The following is a 17,483-nucleotide window of genomic DNA, read 5'->3' on the forward strand; positions in this document are numbered from 1 at the left end:
AAATATGACATAATCTGTTGTGATGTAATAGATTTTCCAATGCTGTGGACGTGGAATACTGAAAGATTTATGCTGAAAGAAAGCTGCAGATTTTGATTAAATATAGGCTGTGATCAGGGGATCCTCGATGAGAGAAGCTGTGTTTACTTATTTATTCAATTTTTACTCAAATGTTAATCTGTATCGGCAAACAGAGATCATAGAATATATTATTCATAAAATATTTTGACAAAGAGCAAGTCAGAGTAATGAAACATCGAACCATCGAAAGCTGCACAGAAAATAGCACTGAAGATAACAACAATAAAATATATGGAATTAGAGTTCACATTATTTTCAATATTTTGTGAAATCCTAGGAAAACAAAAACCAGAATGGTGTCCTGTTTCTCGCGAGAATTTAATTTCCTGTAATATTCAGGTTCAGACATGAATATGCTTCAATGATGCTTGTGTAGTCAGTAAAAACAGAGCGTTAGAGTATCTAAAATAGCTGGAGACACATTATAAACGCAGCTCTGACAAAGAAATGATTCTAACGTAGATCCTAGCTCAAGACCTCACTTTTAACCACTTTAAAGTATTATCTGTTCTCTGTTGCTCAAATGAGATTCAAATATCTGAATTCCTTACCCATAATTCCAGTATACTCTGATTTGTTTATATCTTGATTACATAGATAAAAGCAATTATGAAGGCACAGGGGGGAAGGGGGGATGATAACCAGAATCTGCAGTTTTTGATTAACATCATCCACTATTTCATGCAAGCAACCTATATTACCTACTCAGTTATGGAGGTATGCATAAAATCAAATTCAGAATCTCTCGGTGAATTGTGCTCAAGGAAATAGGCAGCTATGGTGTTATACAGTGGTCTTTTGTAACTTTTCTCATTCATATATGACACTGGAGTCAGTTAATTTGCAGTTAACATCGTTTCATTTTTTATTTAGTACCTTCAACAATGAATATTTAAATCTTTCTGAGAAAATATCTGTCCTAAGACTTATTTTGCGCAGGTATACAGCTATGAAAGAGGCACAAATAGTAATTTATTTTTGTTGTGAGCTACTCTAGATATTTCTCGATAGTGTTGTAAAAACTAATGAAATTCGCATTTTGTTTTACACGATATTCTGATGCCTGTATACAGGGTGAGTCCCCTAACATTACCGCTGGATATATTTCGTAAACCACATCAAATACTGACGAATCGATTCCACAGACCGAACCTGAGGAGAGGGGCTAGTGTAATTGGTTACTACAAACCATAAAAAATGCACGGAAGTATGTTTTTTAACACAAACCTACGTTTTTTTAAATGGAACCCCGTTAGTTTTGTTAGCACATCTGAACATATAAATAAATACGTAATCAGTGCCATTTGTTGCATTGTAGAATGTTAATTACATTCGGAGATATTGTAACCTAAACTTGACGCTTGTGTACCACTCCTCCACTGTTCGATCGTGTGTATCGAAGAGCACCGAATTACGTAGGCATCCAAAGGGAACGGCGATGGTCCTTAGGTATAGAAGAGACTGGAACAGCACATTACGTCCACATGCTAACACCTTTTTATTGGTCTTTTTCACTGACGCACATGTACATTACCATGAGGGGTGAGGTACACGTACACACGTGGTTTCCATTTTCAATTACGGAGTGGAATAGAGTGTGTCCCGACATGTCAAGCCAATAGATGTTCAATGTGGTGGCATTCATTTGTTGCACACAACTGCAATCTCTGGCGTAATGAATGTCGTACACGCCGCAGTACATCTGGTGTAATGTCGCCGCAGGCTGCCACAATACGTTGTTTCATATCCTCTTGGGTTGTAGGCACATCACGGTACACATTCCCCTTTAACGTACCCCACAGAAAGAAGTCCAGAGGTGTAAGATCAGGAGAACGGGCTGGCCAATTTATGCGTCCTCCACGTCCTATGAAACGTCCGTCGAACATCCTGTCAAGGGTCAGCCTAGTGTTAATTGCGGAATGTGCAGGTGCACCATCATGCTGATACCACATACGTCGACGCGTTTCCAGTGGGACATTTTCGAACAACGTTGGCAGATCATTCTGTAGAAACGTGATGTATGTTGCAGCTGTTTGGGCCCCTGCAATGAAGTGAGGACAATGTTTCAAGCGTCCACTTTAGGTTACAATATCTCCGGATGTAATTAAGATTTTACAATGCAGCGAACGGCACTGATTACGTATTTGTTGATATGTTCATATGTGCTAACAAAACTAACGTGGTTCCATTTAAAAAAACGTAGGTTTGTGTTAAAAAACTTACTTCCGTGCATTTTTGTATGGTTTGTATTAAACAATTACACTAGCCCCTCTCCTCACGTTCGGTCTGTGGAATCGGTTCGTCAGTATTTGATGTGGTTTACGAAATATATCCAGCGGCAACGTTAGGTGACTCACCCTGTATATGCTGTTCACTTGATGGGATCTGGTCCAGTGTGCTACATTTCCATTGTGAATGTACGAGTTCAGAACTTTGATTTTCCCGCGCATAATAGAGACAATCGCGCTGCACCACTGTAGACATTAAAGGAAGAGAACTTTATGCGCATGCGTGAATTTTGTCCCCGCCTTCCAGTGCGTCAGTCGCTGCTCGTCGGTCGCTGAGTGAGGTGCTACGAAACGCGTTCGTCGGATTACCGATTCTCTCAAAATGACCGAACGTGTTGAGCAAAGATACTGCATCAAATTTTGTCAGAATCTTGGTGATTCTCAAATCTAAACAATTCGTAATATTCGGTAGGTGTTTGGAGAAGATGTGATGCGTGTAACACGAATTAAGGAGTGGTTCAATCGATTCAAAAATGGCTGCACATCAGCGGAGAGTGACCAGCGTTCTGGCAGGTCCTAAACTGCTCAGAGTGCAGCTGCTGTTGAGAGGGTGCAAAATTTGGTGATGGCAGATCGTAGTTTGACCATGTGGGAGATTTCCCAAGAGGTTGGAATGAGTAAAGATTCTTCACATGCAATTTTGCGTAATGATTTGAACAAGCACCGAGTGGCTACGAAATTCGTGCCCAAGTTGTTGTCGCCGGAACAAAGAGACCTCTGTTTTGACGTTGCACAGGATCTTCTGGACACCACCGACCCTGATCCTGGGTTTCCGAGCGCTGTGATAACTGGAGACGAGTCATGGGTGTATCGGTATGACTCAGAAACAAAAAGACTGTCTTCACAATGGAAGCATCCCGAGTCTCCAAATTCGAAGAAAGTGTGGCAGGTGCGAAACAAAATCAGGGTGATGATGTCCGTTGAATTGTGCATCACGAATACGCACTGGAAGGCCAAACAGTGAGAAAGGAATACTATCAAGACATTCTCCAGCGAGTCTGTGACGCAGTTCGGCGCAAAAGACCAGACATGTGGACGGCGAAAAACTGGCAACTGCATCACGACAACGCCCCCGCACATTCATCCTACATGATCCAGAATTTCTTGGCCTAATACGGAATTACAGCCGTTCGCCAACCTCGCTACTCTCCATACATGGTGCCTTGCGACTTTTGGTTGTTTCCAAAATTGAAGACGCCACAGAAAGAATCCCGTTTTGAGAGTAGAGAAGAGATAATGTGGAACACGACGACGGAGCTGAACACCATTCGAAATGAAGTCTTCGAGAGAGGTTTCAAGTGGTGGAAGGATCGGTGGGTTAAGTGTGTGCAAGCACAAGGGGCCTAATTTGATGGGGATTAGGCTCCCAACCCCCTCAGATATTCGAAATATTTATTCTAGCCAAAGGTAGATACTTTTTAGACAGGCCTCGTATAGTACGCTAGGACTCGCTCTCTTCCCACTGTTCCAACCTCAGTGATAAGCAGGGACACAGCTGTTAATATAAGATACGTTTTTATTCACGCATTGTTTTACAAAGCGCACAAAGTGCCCTCGAGCTGTGGCCGTTTGTTGGTCGAGTCGTACATCAGCTAGCTCCAATTTCTCTAGGCCGTCTGGTTCATCCGTTCCCTTCGACCGCTCAGTGGCATCCATATGCACAAAGAACCTGGAGGGTAACGTTAGGCGCACCCAAAGTTACATATCTCCACAGCGGGAAATTATACTGGGCAAATTGACATGTCGAGTCTGCAAGATACCAGTAGGAGTGGCAAAGTGAGTAGCATAACTCAGGACTGTATTATTCACACTGTTTCATTTGCCACTGTTGTGTCTTTTGTTCCTTAGTGGAAGTCAGATATCATGACATGCAGTGAAAGTGTATGATTGTCTTGTATTTACTGACCAATCAGTATGCACTATCTCTTACCATTTGAAAAGCCGAATAAATAACTATAATGCATCTGTGTTAGTGATGTAAATTTATTGCATACGTTTGTTTTCATTTCTTTCTGAATACCTCTCAGTCCCAGCACCCAGTACCTCATCATCTAAATGCCCATTAGTAATATCATCCACACAGCCCCTATCTGGTGGTTGCACTTAGGTAAAATTTAGAGTTCAATATCAATGAAACAGGGAATTAATTAAAAGAAACATGTAACGTTTACCTTACCGAGTAGTGCACAACAAGATCATTCTGAGACCTACAGAATGTTTACAAGTATATTAGACATCTTTATTACTGAGTACAATAACAAAAAGTCGACTGTGTTCATGCATATGTGATCGAATTCACGGAACATCTATATTAATGTAAGTCTTCAAAGTACTGTGATGAAATTTACTGAGACAAATTTAACACCATGTAATTTGTCCAGTACAAAAGTTAAATTACGCACAGTCTCCACTTGCGGCTTTGTGTAAAGTTCAGAATTGTCATTATTCTTTAATGGACCATATTATACTTCATATAAGTCGGTTTAAATGAGTTTTACGAATTTTAAGTCACTTTAAATGACTTTCAGGTATACTTATCTTCTCTCATTTACATGGAGTATCAGAAGACATTTAGAGACAGTAGTTACTTCATAAATCAACTGTTGATCTGTAAGTTTCGTAATCACTTTCATTGCAACCAGTCATTGTTCGATGGAAGTAAAATCTAAATTTTTCTTTCCAGTACCAACTGGCTGAAAAGGGTCGCGATGCTCTGAGGCTCAGATATGGCACGGAGTACACCATTGGTAGCACACAAGAAATTTTTGGTAAGTGTCAGATAAGAAGATAAATATTTGATTATCGCCTTGCTAAGAGCCAGTCTCCGCTCCTTTCAAACAAAGTATGTAATTCCTGGCGAGAAGTGGCTTAAGTAGTGTTGAAGGCAGTTGAGATTTTTATATCAAGTGAATTTGTAAGAGACGGATCACATTCCCCATAGGTCACAAAACAGGTCAAGGCACTGTTACAGAAGCATGAAAAAAGGCATACCAGATTTAAAAGAACGGAACATTCCAAAGATTGCAAACGGTTTTCAGATGCTCGTAATTTAGATCGGACTTCAGTGCAAGATGTTTTTTGATAGTTTCCTCCGTGAACTCTGTATGGAAATTTGGCAGAAAATCCATAGAGAATGTGGTCGTTTGTAAAGTAAAAGTGGCAAGACGACCAGTACCTTCACTGTGCTACACAGTGCTAGTGTCACTGAAACGGTGTCACTAATTCCTTCACCAAAGAAGATGCAGTAAATAGCACAGAATTGAAATCACGAGTGATTTAGCAAAGCAGCTTAGCCACTTAATGAAGCAAGTCTACCGGTCCTGTCTTTATACCAAATAGAATCCTATCGAGGTCTGATGAAATTTCCATTTTTAGCGATCACTTACGTACAACCGTTCTCTCAACGTAAGATCCGTACCTAATTACTGAAAAGTTGCATGGGTCACATAAAAAAAGGAAAGAGAAAAAGAATTAATCCTCTAAATTAAAGGCGCACACCACTGCCATCGATTTGCAGTATAGTTTTGGAACATATAACTTACAGTGTTTGAATATTGTGAAAGAGGTCGAAGAAAACGACGTACTGGCACACAACCACCACGGATTCAGAAGACATCGTTTCTAATGAAACAAAATTGGCTCTTTCTTCACACCCATCGCGGGATACACTAATATACGAGTTCACCGCCAAGAGGTGTCTACCATCCGCCGTGACATCCTCTGCCAATTGGCGTCATGGAGATGCGGTATGGTGGAGGGGTGGTGGGGGGGGGGGGGTGGGAGGGGCACGTGGTCAACACACAGCTCTCCCGGCTGTTTAGCAGACTTTCCAAAGCGTGGAGGCCCTGCTACTCGGTGAATTAGCTCCTCAGTGGGCATCACGAGGCTGAGTGCACCCCGACCAATCCTCTCACCAACGAAAATCGTTGGCAGCACCGGAATCGAACCTGTACCCTCTGAATTGTATGCATATACCTTGACTCCTCAACTACGGAGGCGTATTCGGAGATACAGGCTGGGAAAATTATTTCATACACCTTTAGATACGCAACTCAACTTAGTCCACCTGCTCAGTGGGCAGATGAAGTAAATATTGTTGCCTACCTTCATGAAACATTTTCGAGGCAACTTTTATTATGCCCATCCTGTATAAAAGGATGGTAACAGAATTTTACTGCAATCTTTCTAGAAAGTAACTTGTTTCAATTAATCCAACAGGATTATCGGAAAACCACGGCCAGTTTCTTTCAAAAATTTCCATTACATATCAGTGAGCATATCTCAAACACTTCATATGCGTTATATCGTTCTGATATTACCCTAGCAGCGTGTCTATAAATTCGTTTTACGTCTGTTGTAATGCCAAGTTCTCAGGACACCAAACGCTGGAATATTAGTCTGGAATTGGTCACATTGTCATCATCTACCGAGTTCTTTTGCGAATGGGCTGCTCTTTCCCAGAAACCTTCCAGCAAATATATGTTGCCTCTCCGACTAATCTAAAACTCTTATGTGTTCGCATCATTTCATATCGCCTTTTGATGTTAGCCCTAAGTACTTATACAATGTGATGTGCTAAAGATCTACGGATTCTTTTTCTTTGTTATTGGCATTATCTTTCATTTGTCCACATTTGGAGGCAACTGTCATTAATTATATCGAACGGAAATTTTTTCCCCTAGACAACATCTTCAGCATTTCCATGGGTCTTTGGGCGTCGTATATCTTCTTGCAAACACAACTGCGTTCGCTACTGGGTTTTATTAGCAGCTGACAGGGTAAGAAAACCTGATGTCTGTTCACCAAAATCAATTGTACGAGCACAAGGGGAACTTAGAAGAATGTAAGTTGCTCCACAAGGTCGTGGGGATGGGCAAGAACTTTAGTGGACGACGTATTACTGTGACTGCATTGACAAAGGACTTATGGGGCATCTTCATGACTGCTGAAAGCAGTCCGCAGACAATCCAGGTATCTCAGCTTTCCTTGTGTCCATTTCCATAAAACGTTTGAGGTCAGTTAACCCTGAAAATAATAACACCCTTATGTTGACCATAGCTTTTTATTGACTTTGTTACACGTTACCCGTACAGCGTTACGCCATTTTCAAACGCTCTACAGTAAAATGCGTACACATGAGGAACATGTATAAACATCAGACAGTAGTAAATACACCGTGGCAAGCGAATGCAAACCAACACTTACCGAATATGTGACACAAACTGTCTTATGGACCAACAAGTGGCAAAAATTAATCTGTCCAACATATGAAGTTACATACTATTTTGTCATTGTTAACGTCGTGGGAAGTAAGTGCAAACTGATTAGAATGTTCTCACGAAAACCTTAAGAAATAAATTCGGACAGAGTGCATTTAACGTATGGTGACTATTATATGTAATATTTTGGCACTACAAAAGTAATTTACGTTTTGTGATCATCATATAAATATACACTCCTGGAAATTGAAATAAGAACACCGTGAATTCATTGTCCCAGGAAGGGGAAACTTTATTGACACATTCCTGGGGTCAGATACATCACATGATCACACTGACAGAACCACAGGCACATAGACACAGGCAACAGAGCATGCACAATTTCGGCACTAGTACAGTGTATATCCACCTTTCGCAGCAATGCAGGCTGCTATTCTCCCATGGAGACGATCGTAGAGATGCTGGATGTAGTCCTGTGGAACGGCTTGCCATGCCATTTTCACCTGGCGCCTCAGTTGGACCAGCGTTCGTGCTGGACGTGCAGACCGCGTGAGACGACGCTTCATCCAGTCCCAAACATGCTCAATGGGGGACAGATCCGGAGATCTTGCTGGCCAGGGTAGTTGACTTACACCTTCTAGAGCACGTTGGGTGGCACGGGATACATGCGGACGTGCATTGTCCTGTTGGAACAGCAAGTTCCCTTGCCGGTCTAGGAATGGTAGAACGATGGGTTCGATGACGGTTTGGATGTACCATGCACTATTCAGTGTCCCCTCGACGATCACCAGTGGTGTACGGCCAGTGTAAGAGATCGCTCCCCACACCATGATGCCGGGTGTTGGCCCTGTGTGCCTCGGTCGTATGCAGTCCTGATTGTGGCGCTCACCTGCACGGCGCCAAACACGCATACGACCATCATTGGCACCAAGGCAGAAGCGACTCTCATCGCTGAAGACGACACGTCTCCATTCGTCCCTCCATTCACGCCTGTCGCGACACCACTGGAGGCGGGCTGCACGATGTTGGGGCGTGAGCGGAAGACGGCCTAACGGTGTGCGGGACCGTAGCCCAGCTTCATGGAGATGGTTGCGAATGGTCCTCGCCGATACCCCAGGAGCAACAGTGTCCCTAATCTGCTGGGAAGTGGCGGTGCGGTCCCCTACGGCACTGCGTAGGATCCTACGGTCTTGGCGTGCATCCGTGCGTCGCTGCGGTCCGGTCCCAGGTCGACGGGCACGTGCACCTTCCGCCGACCACTGGCGACAACATCGATGTACTGTGGAGACCTCACGCCCCACGTGTTGAGCAATTCGGCGGTACGTCCACCCGGCCTCCCGCATGCCCACTATACGCCCTCGCTCAAAGTCCGTCAACTGCACATACGGTTCACGTCCACGCTGTCGCGGCATGCTACCAGTGTTAAAGACTGCGATGGAGCTCCGTATGCCACGGCAAACTGGCTGACACTGACGGCGGCGGTGCACAAATGCTGCGCAGTTAGCGCCATTCGACGGCCAACACCGCGGTTCCTGGTATGTCCGCTGTGCCGTGCGTGTGATCATTGCTTGTACAGCCCTCTCGCAGTGTCCGGAGCAAGTATGGTGGGTCTGACACACCGGTGTCAATGTGTTCTTTTTTCCATTTCCAGGAGTGTAGAATAACAAATGTTCCGGATAGTTTGAATTTTTTTTCTGTATGTGCTGTACTCCCGAAAGCCAAACTTTTTTATTTTCTTCTTACGACGCTGATAAAAAGTACGGGATAGAGATCTGTTACCTGTTGACTTTGCGGTCAACCTGTGCAACCAAATGGCAGAGAATGACTGCCGCTTTCTCCTTCTTCCAGGTCCAACGACGGGCAACAGCATCGACTGGATGCAGGGCGTGGTCGGCAAGAGGTACAATATGGTGTGGGAGCTGAGGGACAAGGGCCAGTACGGCTACTTGCTGCCAACGGACCAGCTGATCCCCACGAGCGAAGAGGTCTGGGACAGCGTCGTCACCGTGCTGGCCGGCGTACTCGCCTCCTCCGCGGCCGGCCCCTAGCCTCACTAACACCACACCTGTGCACCGTGCGAATAAAGCAGCTTACTACGGCCAGTCTGCGTCTCGTTATATTGCGCGAACGCTTGTCTTCTTTTTACAGGAAATACGTAGTTGAGTTTGTATGTATGTAGTCTTCCTCAGCGCTTTGGAAAAGGTTATTTGTCCGATCACGAACAGGCTTTCAGCTTCTCAGTCAATGCACTCACAGATATTGCTGATACAGAAGATACATAAAATGTGCAGATACGAAGTTATTTATAAAGGAAAAATATTATTTCTTTATGTTACATGAGCATTGTAACATTTAACATTAAAATTGACATTTTTAATTTATGTGAAGTCATTACATTTAACAAAATATGGAAATAATCCAATTTTCTGTTGTAATCAAACATTTGTGTAAGTCAAACTTAATGTAACTGAGAGGAAAAAGGAAATTACGTTCGGTCAATTAGAAGTGTCATATGTTTATTTATTCCAAGTACTTCCAGTTGCGTCTTATTCTACCTTTCCTCAAAGTGTGAAATATGTTTAAATCTACATCGTATGGGTAGTTTTTTGCTTAAAGATGTTACGCAAATCTTTAACTTGTCTTTCCTAGTCCTCAGCTTCTCTCTTTTTCCGATAACCTAGTAACCTCAGCTCCTCCAGACTGACCAACATATCAATTTCCAAGGCGCTTGTAGGGGATTTTAAACGCGTCACTCTCTGACAACGGGTTCATTTAGTATATAGTACTGAATAATAATTTAGTTATACCGTAGTTGTTGTAAACTCAGGTGCGAATATGTCAGAATTTAGCTTTTAGCGGAGGAGGAGGAGATTTAGTGTTTAACGTCCCGTCGACAACGAGGTCATTAGAGACGGAGCGCAAGCTCGGGTTAGGGAAGGATGGGGAAGGAAATCGGCCGTGCCCTTTCAAAGGATCCATCCCGGCATTTGCCTGAAGCGATTTAGGGAAATCACGGAAAACCTAAATCAGGATGGCCGGAGACGGGATTGAACCGTCGTCCTCCCGAATGCGAGTCCAGTGTGCTAACCACTGCGCCACCTCGCTCGGTAAACTTTTAGCAAGGCTGTCTGAAATTTTGACATCAGATGGGATAATGGATCAGTCTTAGTAACTACTGAGTAGTTATTTTGGGCATTGGTATAATTTTACGCCTTTTTATTCCTGGAATATTATCAATCACGTCAGAGCAATAGCCGTGACTGGAAGTTAGGAGTCTGGCTGAATCTTTTTCAGTCTGACACCCATAATTAGATAACGGAGCTCTAATCTGATTAAGTATTCGGTTGGTGCGTAGGTTAGTAGAGTTTTTCCGTAAGTTTAATAAACACAACAGGTACACATAACACAGATTTTAGTCATCGATAATATATTCCCCTTCACTATTTACAACAGTCTGCGAACGCTGGGGTAGCTTTTCGATTCAGCAACTGTAAGAGTCACGTGGTTTTGAGGCAAATAAGTCGACGAGCCACATTCGGAGAGCATTTTCATCCAGAAAGGAAGTTCTTTGAACGTTGTTCCTTGCAGAGCGGAAAAGGGGTAAATCTGAGACTCCAACATTAAGCGAAAATGGTGGGTATGGAATGACTTCCCAACCCCAATCCTGTACAGTGCTTTTTGTCAGTCTAGCAGAATATGGGCAGGTGTTATCGTGGTGTAACATCACTCCACACTGCTTTCCTGGTCGTTTTTCTTGGACTGAGCGTTGCAGGACGGTTCAGTTGATCACAATAAATGCCAGCAGTAATGGTTATACCTCGGGGAAGCAATTCATATTACACCACACTGTCGTTGTCGCACCAGATGCATAATTTTATCTTTTCTGGATGTGCGGATGTCTTTGTACGGGGAGTTTCTGCTTTTTTGTTTTTATTTCAGACATTCTTTTCTTTTCTTTATGTTAGCATAAAGACACCATTTATCGTCGCCAGTAACGATGCGGGATGGGAATGGTCGGTGTTTTTCACAAGCCAGTTGATGAAGACCAAGCAGAAAAGCACATACATCCACCCGCTGACGTTTGTGTTTTTGGCTTAGGGTTTTTTTTTTTTTTTTGGTTTGATGCGGCCCGCCACGAATTCCTTTCCTGTGCTAACCTCTTCATCTCAGAGTAGCACTTGCAACCTACGTCCTCAATTATTTGCTTGACGTATTCCAATCTCTGTCTTCCTCTACAGTTTTTGCCCTCTACAGCTCCCTCTAGTACCATGGAAGTCATCCCCTCATGTCTTAGCAGATGTCCTATCATCCTGTCCCTTCTCCTTATCAGTGTTTTCCACATATTCCTTTCCTCTCCGATTCTGCGTAGAACCTCCTCATTCCTTACCTTATCAGTCCACCTAATTTTCAACATTCGTCAATAGCACCACATCTCAAATGCTTCGATTCTCTGCTGTTCGGGTTTTCCCACAGTCCTTGTGTCACTACCATACAATGCTGTACTCCAGACGTACATCCTCAGAAATTAAGGCCGGTATTTGATATTAGTAGACTTCTCTTGGCCAGAAATGCCTTTTTTGCCATAGCGAGTCTGGTTTTGATGTCCTCCTTGCTCCGTCCGTCATTGGTTATTTTACTGCCTAGGTAGCAGAATTCCTTAACTTCATTGACTTCGTGACCATCAATCTTGATGTTAAGTTTCTCGCTGTTCTCATTTCTACTACTTCTCATTACCTTCGTCTTTCACCGATTTGCTCCCAAACCATACTGTGTACTCATTAGACTGTTCATTCCGTTCAGCAGATCATTTAATTCTTCTTCACTTTCACTCAGGATAGCAATGTCGTCAGCGAATCGTATCATTGATATCCTTTCACCTTGTAATTTAATTCCACTCCCGAAACTTCCTTTTATTTCCATCATTGCTTCCTCGATGTACAGATTGAAGAGTATGGGCGAAAGGCTACAGCCTTGTCTTACACCCTTCTTAATACGAGCACTTCGTTCCTGATCGTCCACTCTTATTACTCCCTCTTGGTTGTTGTACATATTGTATATGACCCGTCTCTCCCTATAGCTTACCCCTGCTTTTTTCAGAATCTCGAACAGCTTGCACCATTTTATATTGTCGAACGCTTTTTCCAGGTCGACAAATCCTATGAAAATGTCTTGATTTTTCTTTAGCCTTGCTTCCATTATTAGCCGTAACGTCAGAATTGCCTCTCTCGTCCATTTACTTTTCTTAAAGCCAAACTGATCGTCACCTAGCGCATTCTCAATTTTCTTTTCCATTCTTCTGTATATTATTCTTGTAGGCAGCTTCGATGCTTGAGCTGTTAAGCTGATTGTGCGATAAGTCTCGCACTTGTCAGCTCTTGCCGTCTTTGGAATTGTGTGGACGAAAGTCAGATGGTATGTCGCCAGACTCATATATTCTACACACCAACGTCAATAGAATTTTAGAAATTCTGATGGAATGTTATCTATCCCTTCTGCCTTATTTGACCGTAAGTCCTCCAAAGCTCTTTTAAATTCCGATTCTAATACTGGATCCCCTATCTCTTCTAAATCGACTCCTGTTTCTTCTTCTATCACATCAGACAAATCTTCACCCTCATAGAGGCTTTCAATGTATTCTTTCCACCTATCTGTTCTCTCATCTGCATTTAACAGTGGAATTCCCGTTGCACTCTTAATGTTACCACCGTCGCTTTTAATGTCACCAAAGGTTGTTTTGACTTTCCCGTATGCTGAGTCCGTCCTTCCGACAATCATATCTTTTTCGATGTCTTCACATTTTTCCTGCAGCCAGTTCATCTTAGCTTCCCTGCACTTCCTATTTATTTCATTCCTCAGCGACTTGTATTTCTGTATTCCTGATTTTCCCGGAACATGTGTGTACTTCCTCCTTTCATCAATCAACTGAAGTATTTCTTCTGTTACCCATGGTATCTTCGCAGCTACCTTCTTTGTACCTATGTTTTCCTTCCCAATTTCTGTGATGGCCCTTTTTAGAGTTGTCCATTCCTCTTCAACTGTACTGCCTACTGCGCTATTCCTTATTGCTGTATCTATAGCGTTAGAGAACTTCAAACGTATCTCGTCATTCCTTAGTACTTCCGTATCCCACTTCTTTGCGTTTTGATTCTTCCTGACTAATGTCTTGAACTTCAGCCTACTCTTCATCACTACTATATTGTGATCTGAGTCTATATCTGCTCCTGGGTACGCCTTACAATCCAGTATCTGATATCGGAATCTCTGTCTGACCATGATGTAATCTAATTGAAATCTTCCCGTATCTCCCGGCCTTTTCCAAGTATACATCCTCCTCTTGTGATTCTTGAACAGGGTATTCGCTATTACTAGCTGAAACTTGTTACAGAACTCAATTAGTCTTTCTCCTCTTTCATTCCTTGTCCCAAGCCCATATTCTCCTGTAACCTTTTCTTCTACTCCTTCCCCCACAACTGCATTCCAGTCGCCCATGACTATTATATTTTCGTCCCCCTTTACATACTGCATTACCCTTTCAATATCCTCATACACTTTCTCTGTCTGTTCATCTTCAGCTTGCGACGTCGGCATGTATACCTGAACTATCGTTGTCGGTGTTGGTCTGCTGTCGATTCTTATTAGAACAACCCGGTCACTGAACTGTTCACAGTAACACACCCTCTGCCCTACCTTCCTATTCATAACGAATCCTACACCTGTTATACCATTTTCTGCTGCTGTTGATATTACTCGATACTCATCTGACGAGAAATCCTTGTCTTCCTTCCACTTCACTTCACTGACCCCTACTTTATCTAGATTGAGACCTTTTCAGATTTTCTAGTTTCCCTACCGCGTCCAAGCTTCTGACATTCCACGCCACGACTCATAGAACGTTATCCTTTCGTAGATTATTCAATCTTTTTCTCATGGTAACCTCCCCGTTGGCAGTCCCCTCCCGGAGATCCGAATGGGTGACTATTCCGGAATCTTTTGCCAATGGAGAGATCATCATGACACTTCTTCAGTTACAGGCCACATGTCCTGTGGATACATGTTACGCGACTTTAATGCAGTGGTTTCCATTGCCTTCTGCATCCTCATGTCGTTGATCATTGCTGCTTCTTCCGCCTTTAGGGGCAATTTCCCACCCCTAGGACAAGAGAGTGCCCTGAACCTCTATCCGCTCCTCCGCCCTTTTTGACAAGGCCGTTGGCAGAATGAGGCTGACTTCTTATGCCGGAAGTCTTCGGCCGCCAGTGCTGATTATTTATCAAAATTTTAGGCAGTGGCGGGGATCGAACCCGAGACCGAAGAAGTTTTGATTATGAATCAAAGACGCTACCCCTAGACCAAGGGTACCGCCTTAAGGTATGCGGTTCAATACACCCACAAGGAAATATCACACTATGGTAGAGTGATCACAGTTCGCCACGTTTGTCCTTTCTCAGTGTTAGTGATGTGTATCATTGTGGATTAATGGGCTCAAACGGTCTTCATCAAATCCCGAAGGTCTTCCAGATCTTGGAGGATCACTAATGTCCAAATGAGCTTTCTTAAAAAGAGAAAATCATTTTCTGTCCGTGGTCTGTCCAAGTGGAGTTACCCGCATACACGGCGACAGTGTTTCTGGCTGCCTCCGCTGCTGTCAATCCTCTATTGAGCTCAAACGGAAGAATGCGTAGGAAAAGTTCCAATTTCTCCACTTGGCACTCAATTTCATAGCGTCCACAGCTCCACTATCTCCAAATACAAAATGACAATATTGAAACTCAAATAGCGACAGTGAACTACAAATAAAAATGACAATGGATAAATTAACCCACAGCAACCAGAATACTAAGATGCAAAACAAAAACACTATGAACTTATGTACTAAACTAATATTTAATTTTGATACTCAGTGGCTCTTTTTAAAAGAAAATCTTGTCGTCAGATGAGTGTGTAAGTTTAGAACATGGAAAGAATTCTATGCACATTGGGTCTGAAACCTGGTAGAAAATCTAAGTTATTTTACCTTAACATAATAAAGTTGACTATTGTCACAGCCATCGAAGCGGCTCCTCTTTATTTTCACCTTTTTAAGATGTCGTTGAAGTGCCATGATCGGATCGCGTCCTGATTTTTTATGTTATAACCCCATTACATACTACACCTTTGATAATAGGTTGTGTGAATGCGTAGAACTAGCACCGCTTCTTATTATTTACTGTCCACTAATATTGCCATTTAACACAGGATCTTTTCTTTATTACAGCAACAATTCGGCGCACTTAAGTAAAATCTGGACAACGTTATGGTTGCTTGTTTGTGAAGGTTATCGAGTTTCTGATTACATTCTGTATTACAGCGAGCTTTTATCCACATCATGTTTACTCTTTCACCTTTACTAAAACATCTACTACCACCTGAGGAATATTTAAGATGTGTCTGTTTCCGACGTGCTTTCAGTGAAGAGTCTGAATCGAATATAACAAAAATCTCTTAACAATGGATTTTTTTGTATACTTCAGTGGTTCTGCTATGCCTGTAGCTTCTGCAGATTGCAAGAACGCATATTGTGAAAGTTTATGCAGTTTTTAATAATAGGTTTTAGGACATATATAGAACACCTAAATATGGTTCTTCCTATAACCCTATGTCAGTGAAGATACAAGTATACAAAGAACTGGACCAACATTCTTCTTCATAAGTCAGACAGCGTGGCGTTAGCGTGTTGGTTACCGTGTTGATTCATGTGCCGGTAATAAACTGGAAGTGATTACAAGAACTGCGTCGTATTCTATAAAATTACTGCTGGAGAAACCAACGCTTCGGTCACGGTTGCAGTGGCCTTCTTCTGGGCCTGCTGCAAGAAGGTCGCTGCAACAGTGGCCGAAGCGTTGGTTTTCTCCAGCAGTAGTTTTACACAATATGACGCGGTACCATACCCAGAAAACTTTTATGTCGTCTGGCCGCGGAAGCCAGCACAATTATATGATTACAAGAAGATTAACCAGTGCGCTAACATAAGTAGTTTACACTAAGGTTCAAATGGTTCAAATGGCTCTGAGCACTATGGGACTTAACATCTGAGGTCATCAGTCCCGTAGAACTTAGAACTACTTAAACCTAACTAACCTAAGGTCATCACAAATATCCATGCCCGAGACAGGATTCGAACCTGCGACCGTAGCAGTCGCGCGGTTCCAGGCTGAAGTGCCTAGAACCGCTCGAACACAACGGCCGGCTACACTAAGGGAAATTATATTTAGAGACGTGTTTTATTGGCATGTAACTGTTGTAGTTATTACTGCGAGAAGAATTATGCTGAGTTGAACTTATGCAGTTTTTGTTAAGTAAACTGAGGAAAAACCCCCCGGTCACTCGTGTGATAATACCTGACAAGGTCGCTCGTACGGACGATAGGTGTAATCCACAAGATGAACTGTGTATTTGCGTACTCTGAAAGGTACGCATGACTGATTTTAACAACGTTTTTTTGAAATCTAAACATAATACATTTAACACGCATGTACAGTAAGGTATCAACTAGGTGAGCAATATTTTTGGTAAATTGTTAGTAAATTGTCTCAGTAGCCTCTGAGAGGAACCAACTTGTCAAGCTCTCTGAGAATACCTCTATCAAGGATGCTATCAGACTTCAAGCATCTCAAGAGAAACATCAATCGGCCGTTTTTGGTCACGCGTAAATGACATCATTCAAGTCTGTTACCAACTGAGTTATCCTCCAACTCCGATAAATTCTTTCTAGAACACCTCAGAGACCCACACAGACATAACATATCAATGAAAGTTCTGATCCCTATGACATCTGTTTCTGCAGCATCCCATTCCATAGCAAAGTTACAACGAATTTCATTCATGTAAATATTAGTACATACTGCAGTAATGCATA

The 17,483-nt window shown here is 42.6% G+C and overlaps 1 protein-coding gene across 1 annotated transcript in view; it reads left to right on the forward strand.

Annotated features, from left to right (window-relative positions):
• LOC126176731 (zinc carboxypeptidase-like) overlaps nt 1-10,056 on the forward strand; it is a 67,792-nt gene extending 57,736 nt beyond the window's left edge. The window contains exons 9-10 of the mRNA XM_049923900.1: nt 5,053-5,137; nt 9,437-10,056. Coding sequence (XP_049779857.1) covers nt 5,053-5,137; nt 9,437-9,636 — 285 coding nt within the window. The 3' untranslated portion in view covers nt 9,637-10,056. The remainder of the gene's footprint in view (nt 1-5,052; nt 5,138-9,436) is intronic.
• The last annotated feature ends 7,427 nt before the right edge of the window (nt 10,057-17,483 follow it).

Source organism: Schistocerca cancellata, chromosome 3 (genome assembly GCF_023864275.1).
Source record: "Schistocerca cancellata isolate TAMUIC-IGC-003103 chromosome 3, iqSchCanc2.1, whole genome shotgun sequence".
NCBI lineage: Eukaryota > Metazoa > Arthropoda > Insecta > Orthoptera > Acrididae > Schistocerca > Schistocerca cancellata.